This window comes from Spodoptera frugiperda, chromosome 25 (assembly GCF_023101765.2).
Source record: "Spodoptera frugiperda isolate SF20-4 chromosome 25, AGI-APGP_CSIRO_Sfru_2.0, whole genome shotgun sequence".
In the NCBI taxonomy this organism is placed as follows: Eukaryota; Metazoa; Arthropoda; class Insecta; order Lepidoptera; family Noctuidae; genus Spodoptera; species Spodoptera frugiperda.
In genome coordinates, this window is record NC_064236.1 from 21,906,626 (window position 1) to 21,922,445 (window position 15,820).

The window sequence follows — 15,820 nt, forward strand, 5'->3', positions numbered from 1 at the left end:
ACTACGTCCGAATGGCCCAAATCGAATGACCCATGGGCCATTCGGACGTAAACAAAAATCAGCTACGTCCGAATGGCCCACTCAAGGAAAAAAGAAGGAAAACAAATGAGTAACTACATAATGTACATTCGGGTGCAATGTATATTTGGGTACGGTCGGTGTATTTTGGTAGTATTTACCCGACTGCGCCAGAAGGAGGGTATGTATGTATGTATGTATGTATGTATAATTGTTTGGCACGCTCTGCAGCCTAAACGGCTTGATGGATTTTGACTTGAGAGGTGTCGTTAGATTCGTATTTACTGTGAGAGTGACACTGGATATATAAAAATAATAAAAAATCAAAATGGCGGATTTTTGGCGCCAAATTCGAATATTGCCCACTCTCTAGCTTGAACGACTCGATGGATTTCAGCTTGTTGGGGGTCGTTTGATTCGTATTTACTGTGGGAGTGAGAGTGACACTAGATATATCGAATATATAGATATACCAAATTCGACGCTTATCTGTCCAGTCAGTAATTCGTTTATAGTAGTCTGAATTATCCAATTCCTTTCTAAAGTTTTAGGCTTACTTTTTTAACATTTGTATACCATTAGGTTTACTTATCTGATTTAAATAATATTTGATATCATTATGCAACCCTTGTAAAAGTTGACCAATATTTGGTTTGACTTTTATATATTTTCTAATTCTATTGTTCCATGACTCTACAATGTTATTTGTTTTATGGTATTCATTATATGTACACCATTCACATTATCTTCTAGCCATGTGCTAACAAAGTAATCGTTGAATTTTCTATAATTATCTATGCTCGGACTCTCTGCCATTATATAAAGCCAACCATCGTCAACGAATTGTGGCGGTATGTGGGATAATGCAGCACATAATTTTACGTGTGTCTTGCCTGATTGTGTCTTATGTAAGTCAAATTTTTTTGCTGCACGCCACAAACATTGGTTGAAATGAAAATTGCACCCTGTTATTTTTACATTTGGAAAATTATTTTGTAATGCTACTATGGTAGCTATTTCAAAATCCATTATGGCATGAGTTGGATTCCATTCTGGCTCGCGACTTTTTATTAATTGAAATAGCACCTGATATGTGTCAAGCTTCTTATCAGGTAGTAGAGCATACAGAATTGGAATTACATTAACAAATTCTTCGGTGCTTCCGATATCTGCATGAATTGTAAAAACTTGATAAAATCCATTTGGGCAGATCTTAAATGTCCCATCAAAGAAATAACTTCTTGACTGCCTCAAGTAAACAAGTAAATCCTTATGTCCAAATATTAATATTCTCTTTTGTCTGTATTGATAATCAGCAAATAACATAAACAAATATTTTTGAGGGATAATAACGTCAGCTCCTTTTCTAAAGCAAAGTTTCTTAGCGCCAATTGAGCTATTTCGCTTTTGGTACAGATTTTTGCTTACATTTTCAAACTTTGGTAAATTTTGAACTCCTTTTTTAGCAAGTATTTGCATATGTTCATTAAATACTTTAGGAACCGGAATAGATAAATCGTGGCAAACAGCGTTTTTACATTTTTCCATTTGTTCTTTAATGTCCGTTGTTTCTAACTCTTCAGGTCCATGCTTGTGTGCTGTTTCACGTATAACTTTAAAAGGGTTACTTTTCGTTTTAATAGAAGCACTGCACGTATTTTTTTTTGCACAACGCCAAACTTCTGTTCCGTCTTTGTTCAGCCTTTTCCAATTGTACTCATAGCCACCTCTCCGTAGAAGTCGAGCACCTTTCCTCGATATACCCTCACTTGTACAAGGCTGCACGTAATCCATTATTTAAAGTAAAAAAAAATTAAATTCAAGCCCGTGTCGGGTACAAAGGAGGACCTTGGAACGACGTCTGACGTGACGTTTGTTTTGTTTTTCAGAGTGTAAATGAAATCAGATTTAAAAAGTTACAAAATCGGTAAAATTATTGAAAAGGTTGAAAGAAAAAGAAGTTTTTATCAACATCGACAGGCACTAAATTAAGTATATACAATGTGAACCCCTAATTGAAAATATTGAAAAATAGTGATTTTTTCGGTAAAAATAATTCACAAACGATTTTTTTTCTCACCAAAACATTATCAAACATATGAAAAAAGTAATGAATTAGTTAGCCAAGGTTATTAGGTACCGTTTGTCGTTTTTTTTTTGTTTCTACGACGCATACAACCTTTGATATCAAAAAAAGTAAAAAAAATATTAAAATAGCCATAACTTTTAGGGGGAGGGGATTCGACCACTTCGACCCCCGACTTTTGTCGATAAAATTAGGTGTAGAACTCAGCCTTAACGGGTTAGAAGTCTCGCCCCTATCACATTGTATAGTATTTAGTATCCCCAGTGACAGCGGACGAGTACTTCGACGTCTAACCACGCCTAACACCTTTATTTTAGTTTTAAGTTAGTATATTTATTCCTTTTTTTTTGGTATTTTTAAGTTGTAAATAATGTGTTAGTTTAGATTAAAAGTAGATTATATTTTTGAAATAAAATAATATATAAATATATACATCAGTATATAGTAATTATATATTTTATGTCGTAAATATTAATAGTATAATAAAAAAAAATATATACATAAATATATATATCAATATATTAAAAATATTAATAATATATTTTTTTTTTATGTTAATATAATGTTTGCGAATGTACTTTCTAATAATTTTTCATTTATTTTAACTACTCATTTGTTTTCCTTCTTTTTTTCCTTGAGTGGGCCATTCGGACGTAGCTGATTTTTGTTTACGTCCGAATGGCCCATGGGCCATTCGATTTGGGCCATTCGGACGTAGTACCCAAAATAGGATACTTTTTATCCTGGAAAAATACGTAGAAAAAAAAATCTTTATTTTTCAGTTTTATTCTGCTCAACAGCAGTAGCTCAATAGAGGGATCTCTTTAATTATTATGGGCCTCGCCGTATTTGGGTCCAATAGATATTTACAAGATGTCATTGTCAGAGTTACTCAAAATGGAGAAATAAAACTTCCACGCGAAGACCGACATCCACGTGGACGTAGTCGCGGGCGGAAGCTAGTCATAAAATATATTTTATGGGTGAATATTATAAAGTTTGTAGTTCTGAAATAGGTGTTGATCCTTATTTGATTTTAAAAACAATACGAAATATATAAATTATAAATATAAGAAGCAGACAAAAATTTCACATGTTGACGTCATTAATTAGTTTATTTTTTCTATATTTATTTGAAATTCTCTACATTTACATTTTTAAATACTATACATACAAAATAAATAAAATAATATTTAAAAATATAAAAATAGGAGCCGACCAGTAGCGGGAGCATGGTCCAAGCCACCGGTGGTTAGGGCTCCAGAGACAGAAACCTCCTCACAATACGTGCCGTTTCGAGGAGTACTGCCTTCTGCATCAGGCCCTTGATCCATCCACCCAACCCCAGCCTCCTAAGGTAGTTGTCGAGGCTGTTGGGTATTAATCCGTTGGCCGACACGACTATTGGCACAACGATAGCCAAATCCACATTCCACATGTCGACAACCTCGTGAGCCAAGTCAAAAGCTTTCACGAGGTTCTCGTCATGAGGGATGGTGATATCGATTATCATCGTGCGGCGCGCTTGTCGGTCTATCACCACTATATCAGGTTTATTGGCTACAATAGTCCTGTCAGTGATGATAGATCGATCCCAGTACAACGTGATATGGCCGTTTTCGAGAACTGGATCGGGCGCATTCTTGTAGTATGGAACCTCAAACTCAACAAGTTGGTAGTGCAAAGCAAGCTGCTGGTGGATAATCTTGGCCACCTGATTATGTCTATGCAAATATTCACCATTAGCCAAACGACCACAACCAAAAATTATATGTCTTATGGATTCACCAGGACTATGACATGCCCGACATATGTCAACGGTCCCATCCTTAATAATATATTTCCGGTAGTTATTCGTAAGGATAACTTCGTCCATAATTGCACAGACAAATCCTTCAGTTTCTCCAAAGAGATTACTGAATCGTAGCCAAGATACGGACGCCAGAAAATCTACACTGGGTCCATGAAGGGCCCGGAAGAAGCCTCCGTGGAGCTTCTTGCTATATGCCATACCTCCTTGCGGTCATTGAATTGAATCAATTGTCCACTGCTGCTACTTCTCGATGCATACCCTCGTTTACTTTCAGGAAATATTCCCTGAGGTTGCACACCTCACGGTTATGAAGGATCTTAGCATTTAATAAGCCTCGACCCCCACACTTCCGCGGGATGTATAACCTCATGATCGATGAACGAGGGTGATGCATACGATTTGCAGTCAGCAGTGTTCGGACTCGCCTATCCAGAGTGTCAAGTTCAGTCTGAGTCCACTTGAGTATACCAAAAGAATACATCAGAACCGGCATGACTCAACCGTTATAGGCTCGCACCTTGTTTCCGCCTGATAATGAACTTTTCAGCACTTTATTCAGGCGGCCAAAGAAGCGTTCCCGTAACGATTGTTTCATGTCCGGTCCATTAATGCCTAATCCCTCTGACATACCCAGGTACTTGTAAGTATCATTTGCGGAGAGCGCTCTTAGTTTTGTGAAATCTGAGAGTTCTAGACCCTCAGATTCCACAATCCCTCCTCGCTTCACATGCATGACAGCACATTTATCTACTCCAAATTCCATTCTGATGGAACTACTAAATTTTTCATTTTTTTTCAGTAGTCCCATCAGTTGTTTGTTATTTGGAGCAAACAACTTGAGGTCATCCATGTAAAGCAAGTGGGATATGACTAGACCCCTTCTCCGCAAAGGATAGCCTAGCCCTGAAGCCTCCAATAAAGTACTGAGAGGATTCAACGCCAAGCAGAACCATAGTGGGCTCAGACTGTCACCCTGGAATATTCCTCGCACTATCCTTACAGGTTCTTCACTCCCTTGGATTTGTCTACATCCCGGATAGCAAAGCACAGTACTCCATTGCCTCATACATGACTGCATGAAGGCGCGTAGAGTTGCATCTATTTTATACAACTCCAGCACCCTCATGAGCCATGTATGTGGCACAGAGTCATATGCCTTTTTATAATCTATCCAGCATGTAGACAAATTCTTTCGGGACCGACGAACCTGTTGGCTTACAACCATATCAATGAGGAGTTAGTTATATTATATTATTATCCCTTAGTTCCACGAGACCCCTTCCTACATCCATTTTGAGATACAGACATAATGGAATGTTTTGTTATTTTTGTTCTCAAAATAGATGTAAGAAGTTTATAGACCGTTGGTAAACATGTAATTGGTCTATAATTTTTGGGTTCAGTGGAACTACCTGATTTATGGAGCAGATGGGTAACGCCTGTTGTTAGAAATTGGGGCAACGATCCAGCTTCTAAAGCTGCCTGGAACTGCGATGCTAAGCGAGCGTGTGAACTGGTGAACCATTTGAGCCAGAAGTTGTGCAGCCCGTCTGGCCCCGGTGATTTCCAATTTGGGACCGAACAGGCTGCATTGCTCACATCAGAGGAGGTGATTATCACCTCTTTCATCTCTGGCACAGTTTCACACCTTCGCTCAACATCACAAATCCAGTCATCCTCTGTGTGGCTGACAGGCACCGACCAGATGTTGCGCCAAAATGTGTTAGTGGCTTCATCATCCGGTCGTTGCCCATCAGTCACATCTTGGTTGTGACTGATGGGCAACGTCGTTGTCGTTTCTATATACCTATCTCTGATCTCTTTGGAACATGCGATTCTGAGTATATCGCTCAACTCGTTTTTTGTACCGCCTGATACGATTTGCCCATGCGTAGACTTCCTGCTTCAGGAAGTCGATGCGTTCTGTAACACGCGACATGTATTCATGAGGACTGGTTTCAGTCCCCACAAATGCACGTCTTACAAAGCGCATCACTCTAGGACGAGTATTGCCCTCCCTGAAGCAGTATAGTTTGCCGATAAGCACCCTGGCCTCACTGATACGACGCTCAATCCTGCACTGCCAGGCTGGCATTGCTGGTTTTGGTCGGACTGCTGCGTCAAGATTCGAGAATCTGACGTTAGCCACTCGACAAGCTGCTACCGCCCCACAGTACAGAATCGAGTGTGTATCATAGAGGTTTTCGCTACTTTCAAAATATGTTTTAAGTAGCGAATCCAGAGCGCTTACCAGCGCCCTATTTCTTCCACACATGGGCAAACGTGGCAGTTTTGGTTTTAAAGGAGCAAATCTATACACACGAATTGCATCCTCCAAAGCAATCCTCAGTCGTTCATTGCACTGAGTACTTACTTGTTCAACCCTGTTGTCCTCCACTCCAGCGGCAGGAGTGGTCGGTATCACATTTTGTGACACTGTAGGTGATTGTGCCACCTCTTGTGGTGGGGCGGGGACGACACGGTTGCGCAGTGCTTCTGAGCGTAGCCGATCAAGTGCAGCCTCGTCCAATCTACGATTGCGTTGGATGACCCGCACCTGATCCGAGAGTCGTTGAGCCGAGACGTTGACGGATGGTTCGAGTACCTGAAACATCGACAGCATCCTTTCACGGTACGCAGTGAGGTTAGTTCCTCCCTATGTAGCACCGTAGTACGCGCGCATGACGTTCTCATTTATTGTTTGAGACCATTTCATGCGCCTCGCACAATCATCGGTAGCGGGGACCCGTCCCGGGGTCTGTTGACCCCTGGCTCCCAGGCCCGTCGGTGGCCGGCCTCTCCTCGGGCGACGTACAGGTGGCAGCGACGTCGGTGTGGAGAAATATTCGTCGCTCGAGCTCGACGCTACTGCTGTCACCGGTTCGTGGTTGGGTTCCGGCGACGGCGAGGCGGAGCTGAGCGACGAGTCCGGGGATGGTGGGAGTGCGCCTCGTGTCCTCCTGGCTCTCGTCAACATGTTTTTAATGTAGTTTTCTTCATTTTAGTTAGATCATATTAGATTTTTCTTATTGTTGTCACTGTTACTGTGATGTCTATTTTTATTGTTATTTTTATAATGTTTTTTTTTTTAATTTTGTAAAATATTTATGGGTAAGTTTATAGTTGTTAATTAATTTATTATTATAGTCTACGTATACTAGTATTACAGGCCACGCTTGTGATAATAATACAAAAAAAACAAAGGTTTTAAATTTAATAAACATGTGTTATTTGTACACCTCATACCCTACTTGTAAAAGAAAATGAAAACTAAAGTTACTAATTCTCAGTGTGTATTTGGGAGGCTATTTCTGGTATGTTAGCTGTCATCTACGAAGCTCGTCAAATACGAAAGACGAGAAGCATATTTATTCTATAGTTGAGAATTGTAAGTTTGTTAGTTTGCTCAGCATAGCGCGTATTGACATATAGGTATACCTATGACTTATTTACAAAACATTCTTGGGCCGCAAAGAAGACGTCGGCGGGCCGCGTGTTGCCGACCGCTGCTTTAGCTTATACATTAGTTACTAAGTAATCCGGCGCGGTTTCATTTGCTCAACTAAGTTCTTATAGACCATTATTATATTGTGTTGAATAGTTTATTTATCGAGAAAGCTATAAATATAAGAAAATTGAATTCAGTTTTTAACACGTTTAAATATTTGCGATGAGCCCTGAACAGTGTCTTTTTTTTTAGTTAAAATCCACCACGTGTTAAATGACAATGCCTGATCCTGCCTCACCTCAATTTCTTCAATGTACAAGAAATGTAAATTATTCAAAATTTATGCAATGAAAATAGGACCCCTTGGATACTTAACTATTATTCTGATAAACTTGCGGATAAAATTAGGGAATAAAAAGAATTAAAAAAACCCAAGGCCTATTTCCTGTTTTTATCGCGACCATCTGTGTTTCTTTGTACGCTTGCACGAGGAACAAAACGAGTCATTCAATAAAAAAAAGATTTATTAATGTAGTGTGTACTGCGGACATGTCTGGTTTGTGTGTAAACGATAGGTTTAGGTTTGATAAGTGTTATATAAAAGTACCAAGAGTATAATTATCTATATTTATTGAGTTATTATTTTTTTAGTGACAGTTGAATGACCTTTAGAAAAATTAAATTAAATTATAATTCCAAAACTGGTAAACTTGTTAAGTTTATTTGTTACAAAAATAAAGTTTGTAGCTATCATATTTTAAGAAATATGGGCTTTTTTCCCATTTCAACAAAACATTTTTTTTTAATTAAGTGGTACTGTTGTAGCATGTTATTTTTATTAAATAACATGCGCAATAATATTGTTGAGTATGTCCTAAAATATTATACGCGACAATCGCGCTATATAGGAGATACAGCATTTCTAAGTATTTATGACTTTTCCATGGAAATAGGGTTGTCAACTAGAAGTTACAAAAAAAAAGTTTTAATTATTTACGAAGTAGGTAGAGTCAATAGACCTATAATTCAATTTGTTTAGTTATTTTAAAAAAGAAAATGAATAATCATAATATGTTTTTCATATTAAAATATGTTTTAAAAAAATAAGAAATACGTTTCGTAACATCAGATCGTTGTTTTTATCATTTGGATTACGGTGCACTATGGTTGAAAATTTTTAATGACTAAGACTACACTAACAAAGTTTTGTATCAGACAACATCAAAATTATTTACATTTTTATATGTTCCTAATCAAATGGACTATAGAGAATTTCCTAACAAAAATAATTTTCTTTGTCATCATCTGAACATATGAAAATATCTTCAGATGGTAGTATCAGGCTATCTTCTGCCTCTATTGCATTTTCAGTAATAGCATCAGTAGTCGAATCTGTTATTTGTGGATCAGTAACAACATTTTCCATAGACGGCTTTAACAGTGCTAAAACCTTCGCAGGAAGAGCGGAACGTTTATTTTTTTTATGTCGACTGCTAATGGACATGGTCGATATAAATGGATCTGAAGATTCCAACGCTCGGTGAAACAAATCCAACACTGTGGTTTTTCTATTAAATTTTCTTGTGTGATGCTCACGGTCATACCGCCAAAATTTATTTCTTGACTCACCAGCCTGTTCTGAAAGCATACCTATGGGCAAGGAAATTGATTCTATTATTTTTGCACCGTGGATAAGTATTTTATGTATGGTGACTGACATATAATACCAGCCATACTTTTGAACATACTTTACGGCCAGATTTTCACAAAAAAGTTTAAACTTTTCAGAATCAATTTCCAATTCACTGGTTAATGCAACCAAAATTGTGTGCAGATCCTCAACCAGCCATTCCTCGATTCCCAAAATATCTGCAAAGGTTTTTCTATGAGGGTCGGATAATGCAGTACGGGCAGTATTACCGTCGTTCGTAGTACCCGAATTCGGTCTTACTACATCTACTAGCAAACCCATCTTTTCTCTTATTTGGGATTGTATGAGCTTTTTTCGGTTTTCTACAATACCAGCTTCTACCGATTTTTGGGCTACTCTCCACTTTTGCACACCTGGAACGTTTTTATAGCCTAAATGAAGAAGAAATTCAAAAACTCGGATCCAGGCATGCAATGGGCTAAGTCCATGTTGTAGAGCTTCCTGATTTAGTGACTTTTTTGCCACTACATCTAATTTATTAAACTCGGAGCAAGTAGCTCCACAACATGCACACCGCAATTGTGAATTAGTTTTCGTTGTGGTATTGTACACTTTGCCATCTATAATAGTTAAATACAATTTAGGAAGGCCAATAATAGAATATCCTGCAGAGTTTTCCGCATAAATGTGAGTAAGCTGCTTAATTTCTTCTTCCACGCGATTTTTCTCTCTAAGAATCAATTCTGTGGTTTCTGGTCGATACTGGATTTGTATTGGACGGCAAAACCTAAAAGATTGTGGACTTGGGTTCCACCATAATGCAAATCCATCAACTGTTTTAACACGTAACGGTATATATGTGGTGGTAAACAGGCAGTGTTCATCATCACTGTTGTCTGAAAATCTCTGTTTGTAAGTAGATTGACCAGTGCTGCCATCGAAGCCCCAAGAACCTTCAAAAGTGCATTGAACAGTATCCAACCCTTTTTGTTTACAATAGTCTGAAATTCTTTGGTCGCACGAATCTATAATGCGGCGAAATGTATGCATTATCAAATCTAAAAGTGGAAGTTTCGCTTCTCTCTCTGATATAAAAATTTCAACATCAGGATAACACAATTTTTTTGCTGCCTTAACTTTATAATATGGAGGATAAATGTTAAAACCTTGTGATTTAGCACCTTGCTGCATGTGTATGTAATCTTCAACCGAGAGTTTTCGATCTATTATAAAACAAAGAGCTTCATTGGGTGTGTACTGTTTTTGACCTTTGGTTTCTTGACCAAATCAAATCATATTGGCAATGGTCGTTGATCGTGTTGGGGATTTTAAACATTCTTTGACGACAAACTCAAAATCGCTGGCATCACTTACCATCAGGTGAGATAGCGACCAAACGTCGACCCATTAAATGTAAAAAAAAGCAGTCTTACTAAGTATCTGACCATTTTCGTCTATAGCTATTTTTGACATAACCTTAATAATTTTGTCTATAGGTTCGTCTTCAAAATTCCTCATATTGCTTAAATGTTGAAGGAATGACGTGGGAAGAATCTAATGGGTGTCCCAAAATTAACGCAAGATTTGAATTTGCCGCCATTTGTGCAGTGAAGTGTTGGCAAGCCTGAAAAAAAAGCAATTTGACAGCTAACAGTATAGGGTTATTAAAAATGGAGCGTTACACGATAGATCACCGTGTCTTCATTATTAAAGAATATTTCAAAGACATTTCCAGGTCGTGTACTCTCTCGTTTCGATGATCAAAATTGGCTTCCTAGATCTCGATCTAATGTGATTTAACACCATTAGACTTCTTTTTATGGGGTTATTTGAAATCACAAGTCTATGTCAACAAGCCCACAACCACCCGTGCATTAAAGGAGGAGATTCAACGCTGCATCAACGAAATTCAGCCACATTTATGCAGAATGGTCATGAAATTTTCAACAAAAGAGTGCGCATGTGCATGCGAAGCCGTGAGGCCATTTGTCCGATGTGTTATTCCATACATAACCCTATCCTATGTACTTTACGAGTCAATAAAAATATAACTATCAAAAGACTAAAAACGGCGTTTTCTATTTAATTCAAATCTTGCGTTAATTTTGGGACACCCTATATTTGATTGCTTATCCTGATAGATTCTTCCGACGTTCTTGGAGGAAATTCTGTTAATTCTTGTATCAAACTTGTAGTTTCCTGCTCTTCGGATGCTAAAACCATTTCAATACCCAATGCATGTGGCTGATCTGGATTCGTTTGACAGTCTTTTGAGTTTTGTGTGTGTTGGGGGATATCCAGATGAAAAGTGGATGAAAGCCAGGTTTTATTTTTGCTTAAGAACCTTACGCGATTCCTATGAGAGGCTTTGTAAAGTTTTTCGCATTTGAAGGTAAATGTTGTAATTGATTTCTCAAACGTGCCAGAAACTTTAAGAATACTATCAGGAATGCCTTTAGGGTACAGGGCGTTTAAAACAATAGCGGTTCTCTCAGTCGGAGAAAGCTGTATAGGTCGGTCTCTTTGTCCTCGCATATAAGCATTTCTTTCCAAAATTTTAAACAAATCTAAGCGAGTCAGTTTTTCTGGTAAAGTATTTACTCCAGAAGTGGTTTCATTGCTTAAAATAATAACAGGCGCTCCTGTAGATTGAAGAGCACTTGTGTTTGCTAGTCGCACGTGACCAGCATGAGAGTGGTTGAGATCCTGTTGTTGGTTTTCGGTTTTTAATATTTTATCCATTTAATTCCCACGAGTAATATATCATTCTGTACCTGCTCAAATATGTGGTTCGCACTAACGACTAATTTAGCTACCCATTAGTCAAGCTAACAACCTCCCTCACGGTAGTCACGGTGCGCCGCCGCTTGGAGGTTTGGGGTAATTTTTTATAGAGGTTGTCTTCCTCGCGGCCCGGGCGGTTAAGCCAGGGCCCTCGACCCCCGTCATAAGTCAGAGAGATGACCTTAACAATTTCCGGGGCTACGAGACGAACGGTGGCAGAAGGAGAACTTTTGTACCTCCTGCCTGCCCGGCGGCAGGGTGAGTGCACGTCGAGCCCGTTCTCACTTCAGCACTATGCTCTCTACTACAGAGGGACTCATGGCTCACCTGACAGAATATTCGGAGGCGAGCAACAAGACCCTTTAGAGCGCCTTCAAATTAGTCATAACGTGCCGCGCGACATATGAAAAATCAAAGCAGCGCTGCTGTCGCCAAAGAATTGTTGAGAAAATTCCTATCATTCTACAAAACATTTCATTAAAAATAAACAAAAAACAAGAGAAGATACATTTTTTGGTTTCTATGAACTATATTTGATTTTTTATATATAGAAAAATTTTATACATAAATGTACTAGAGTTTCGACAAGAATTTTCTTTGAAATGTATATTTTCGGAAATTAGAACGTTTGTGTTTAACTTAAGAGCTCTTAGTTGACAACGCTAAGCTAAAACTTAAAAAAACAATATCTAAAGTATCGCGCGTCCGACGCGTCTGGATTTTTTAATGGAGATACTTAATAGTATAACTAATAGAAAATAAGTTATGCTACATCGAAGTACTAATTACTTCAGAAAAAAATAAAAACGAAATCACTGAAAACATTTTTCGTGGTCTGTAAAAACTTGATCAAACGGATATTTGTAGATTTAAAGGTTGTTTTAGTGAATTCCTATCATATTATGACACAAATAATGTAAAAGAAACACCAGAAAAGGAGATACAAAGTTTTTTTTGGTTTCTATGGACTTTTCTCGATTTTCTCAATATCTCGTATGGATAGATGGAGTCACGAGAGTTTTAAAAAGAGTTTTCTTTGAAATTTATCTTTCCGAAAAGCATATAAAATGGGCATGTCCGCAACTTAGGTAAAATAACACACTGCATTGTTGTTTCGTTATGACTATGAATTAAAAGTACGATTACTGAAGTTGATATTGGTAATGGTATTCCTTCCTTTCATTGCTAAACACCCTAGGATAGCATGGTAATAATATAAAGCACTTAATTTAATTATTTTTACCATTATAACTGCAATTAACCTAAACTGGTACCTAACCTAAATGTTATATTTTGTTCTTAGATTTATAAAGAAACCGCAAGTTCTAAAGGCTTTTAATCATGTTCTTAGTTATCACTAATAGAGCAGCAATAGAATGCTACATTTGGCATGCCTGTAAACTATATTTTTTGGTGGGGCAAAGCTTTATAGAGATTTTGGCATTGTCATTTCATCGACATTTCGAATTCTTTCTCAAAAATGTTCTGGATAGGTTTTACGTTTCTTTAACAAGTCTAGCAACTTGATAGGTATCGCATGCAAAATGTAACCTAGTGGATACGAGGTTTTAAGGTACGCTTTGGGTCTACTAGAATAAATTTTAGTAAGTCAAGATAAATTGTTTGAAAAGGAGTTTCGTTGAAAAATAATGCTTGTGTCGAATTTAGGAAATAAGGTACAAAGTGGTATGTCATTTTAGAATTCTCATTAAAAAGAAGAAGTATTACAATACATACAAAATTACTCTACGTCCTATAACAAAATGACAGATCTAAAAAAAAGTAAATTATATACTTTGTAACTTCATTGTGAAAAAATTGGTATGAAAATAGTTCAAGCGCTGTTGTAAAAGATTCGTCCGAATTAGTATAGAAAGACAGATTTAAAAAAAAATTGGAGTGCCTAGTACGGAAACAAAGGTCACCGGTCTCCAGGATACAGAAGAAATAAAAGTAAAATCTCAAAAATAAACCATTTTTTTCATTGTTTATAATTTAAACATCATCGAAATATGTTAACTACGTCTTAAATTTACTTAGTGTATGACATTGAGCTGACCCTTCTTTTTACTTAAAACCAGACGGAGCTAAAACGCGCATGCGTCATATCGACCCCTCGATAATTGCGTCTAGCTCGAACCCCTCGTCTCGCCCAGTTTCCGCCGGGTCCGCAAGCTAGCCGCTACTCTGTGTGACGAGTCTAAATAATGGATTAATTTTATTCGTTCAATACGTTATCTATTTAAACCGTTATTTAAAATCTAATCATGCGTTCCCCATTCGTGTTTTACGCCGATTGCGCAGTCTGCGTGAATATTCGACTCATCGAGCTTCAGCAGGCGCAACAAGCAAGGGAAGCTCGAGAGAATGGCGTTGTAAACGACAACGAAAATGAAGATGATAGTGACTACGAATATGACTATAATGACTATATCAACTATGATGGTAAGATTTTAAGTCATATTTTATAGATGATAATAATATGTCAAATTACCACCATGAAAACGCATTTTAAACAGTGTTATTTAAATATGTTTTGAACTATAATTTTATTCTCGTCATTTCAGCGCGGTTTCACTCACTAGGTACTTAGCTTCTACTCATAGCGTGATGTTTTATAGCCTGTATCCTGTCTCGGTAAATGGTCTATTGTTATAGACATTTACATTTAGTGTTGAGATGTTTTATCTCATTTATGTATCTGCCTTACCCTTAATAATGGCTAGTTAAAGGCGTCATGAAATGTTAGTAAAACAAAATGGCGATCCTACTGCTGCGCCATTGCATGTTATCGATCCGATGCAACGTTAGCAGAGAGGGGTGGGCGGAGAGGTCAAGTGGATTAAACCCCACCTCTTCATTCCTATTTCGATATTATGGTGCTCCCACACAGCGGTTATATAACGTTATATAACAATGTGTAATGGTGCTCCCACACAGCGGTTATATAACGTTATACAACAATGTGTAACAATAATGGTGCTCCCACACAGCGGTTATATAACGTTATACAACAATGTTACATTTGTGTTTAAACAAATTATAACAGTGGTTTTAGAGTATGTTACATGCTGTTATAAATGTTACACAATGTTGTATAACGTTATATAACTGCTGTGTGGGAGCACCATTACACGTCACTTTTCTAGAAAGATTCCAAATAGTACAAGAAGTCGATATTCTGTTTACGATAGAGTTTGGTTGTGGTTTGTCGATTGTATTTCGCAATTCAAAATTCAAATAGCTTTTCATGTATATTATGTTTAATAATGTTTGCGTTGGGATTCGTCATGTGACTGAGATTACCTGAGTTATACCATGGTTATGGGTGGCGCTGATCACTTGATATCAGGCGATCGTTTACCTACCTCTTGTCTCACAAAAAATTGGTTTGTATCGTGCCCGATTATTCATCATCATCAACGTGAAAAGGAGGATGCAATTCCTGGTCCCACCCTCCAATAGCTATGCGGGTTACATCTTTGATTAGATAATTTTGAACTGAATAAAAGTTATTATGGCGCCAAGTTCCGAAGTCTTAGTCTAATCAGAGATAGATCTCTCTGATTTATTCAACATGGTAGTTTTGGTAGTTTTATCGGTAGCCAAGTAATGTTATTTTTACGTCTTACTTGCATTTGTGCTTTATTATGATGTAAACGTAGCATTACTTGAATACAAATAAAAATTTCTTGTTAAAAAAATCTTGAACGAACCTTGTAAGTATTTACGATAAGTATTTCGTTAGCATTTCACATTTCAACCCCGCCCAAGCCTATTCCGGTAAGCATTTGCACCGAACCCCTTCCCCATCCTCACTCCGCTTTGTACCTTGTTAGCTATCTATCTCGTTCTTCCCCATATAAACTGATATATAATGTGCCGGGTACGTGAGGAGAGAGCGCGGAGGGGAAGGCACCCGGCACAGGTACAGCTGCCACAGCGTTTTACAAAATGGAGTTTGCATTTGCACTGCGCATGCCCCATATTGATCCCTGAATTGTGTGTTGGGTATTTATA

The 15,820-nt window shown here is 37.7% G+C and overlaps 1 protein-coding gene across 2 annotated transcripts in view; it reads left to right on the forward strand.

Annotated features, from left to right (window-relative positions):
* The window catches only part of LOC118267995 (biogenesis of lysosome-related organelles complex 1 subunit 2), a 39,498-nt gene that overhangs the window by 12,991 nt on the left and 10,687 nt on the right, over positions 1 to 15,820 (forward strand). The window contains exon 1 of one of the 2 annotated variants that reach the window (XM_035582266.2): positions 13,943 to 14,245. The exons of the other annotated variant lie outside the window; for it this stretch is intronic. Within the exon in view, the coding sequence (XP_035438159.1) occupies positions 14,068 to 14,245 (178 nt within the window). The 5' untranslated portion in view covers positions 13,943 to 14,067. Of the gene's footprint in view, positions 1 to 13,942; positions 14,246 to 15,820 lie in introns of those variants that run through there. 2 annotated transcript variants of the gene reach the window in all.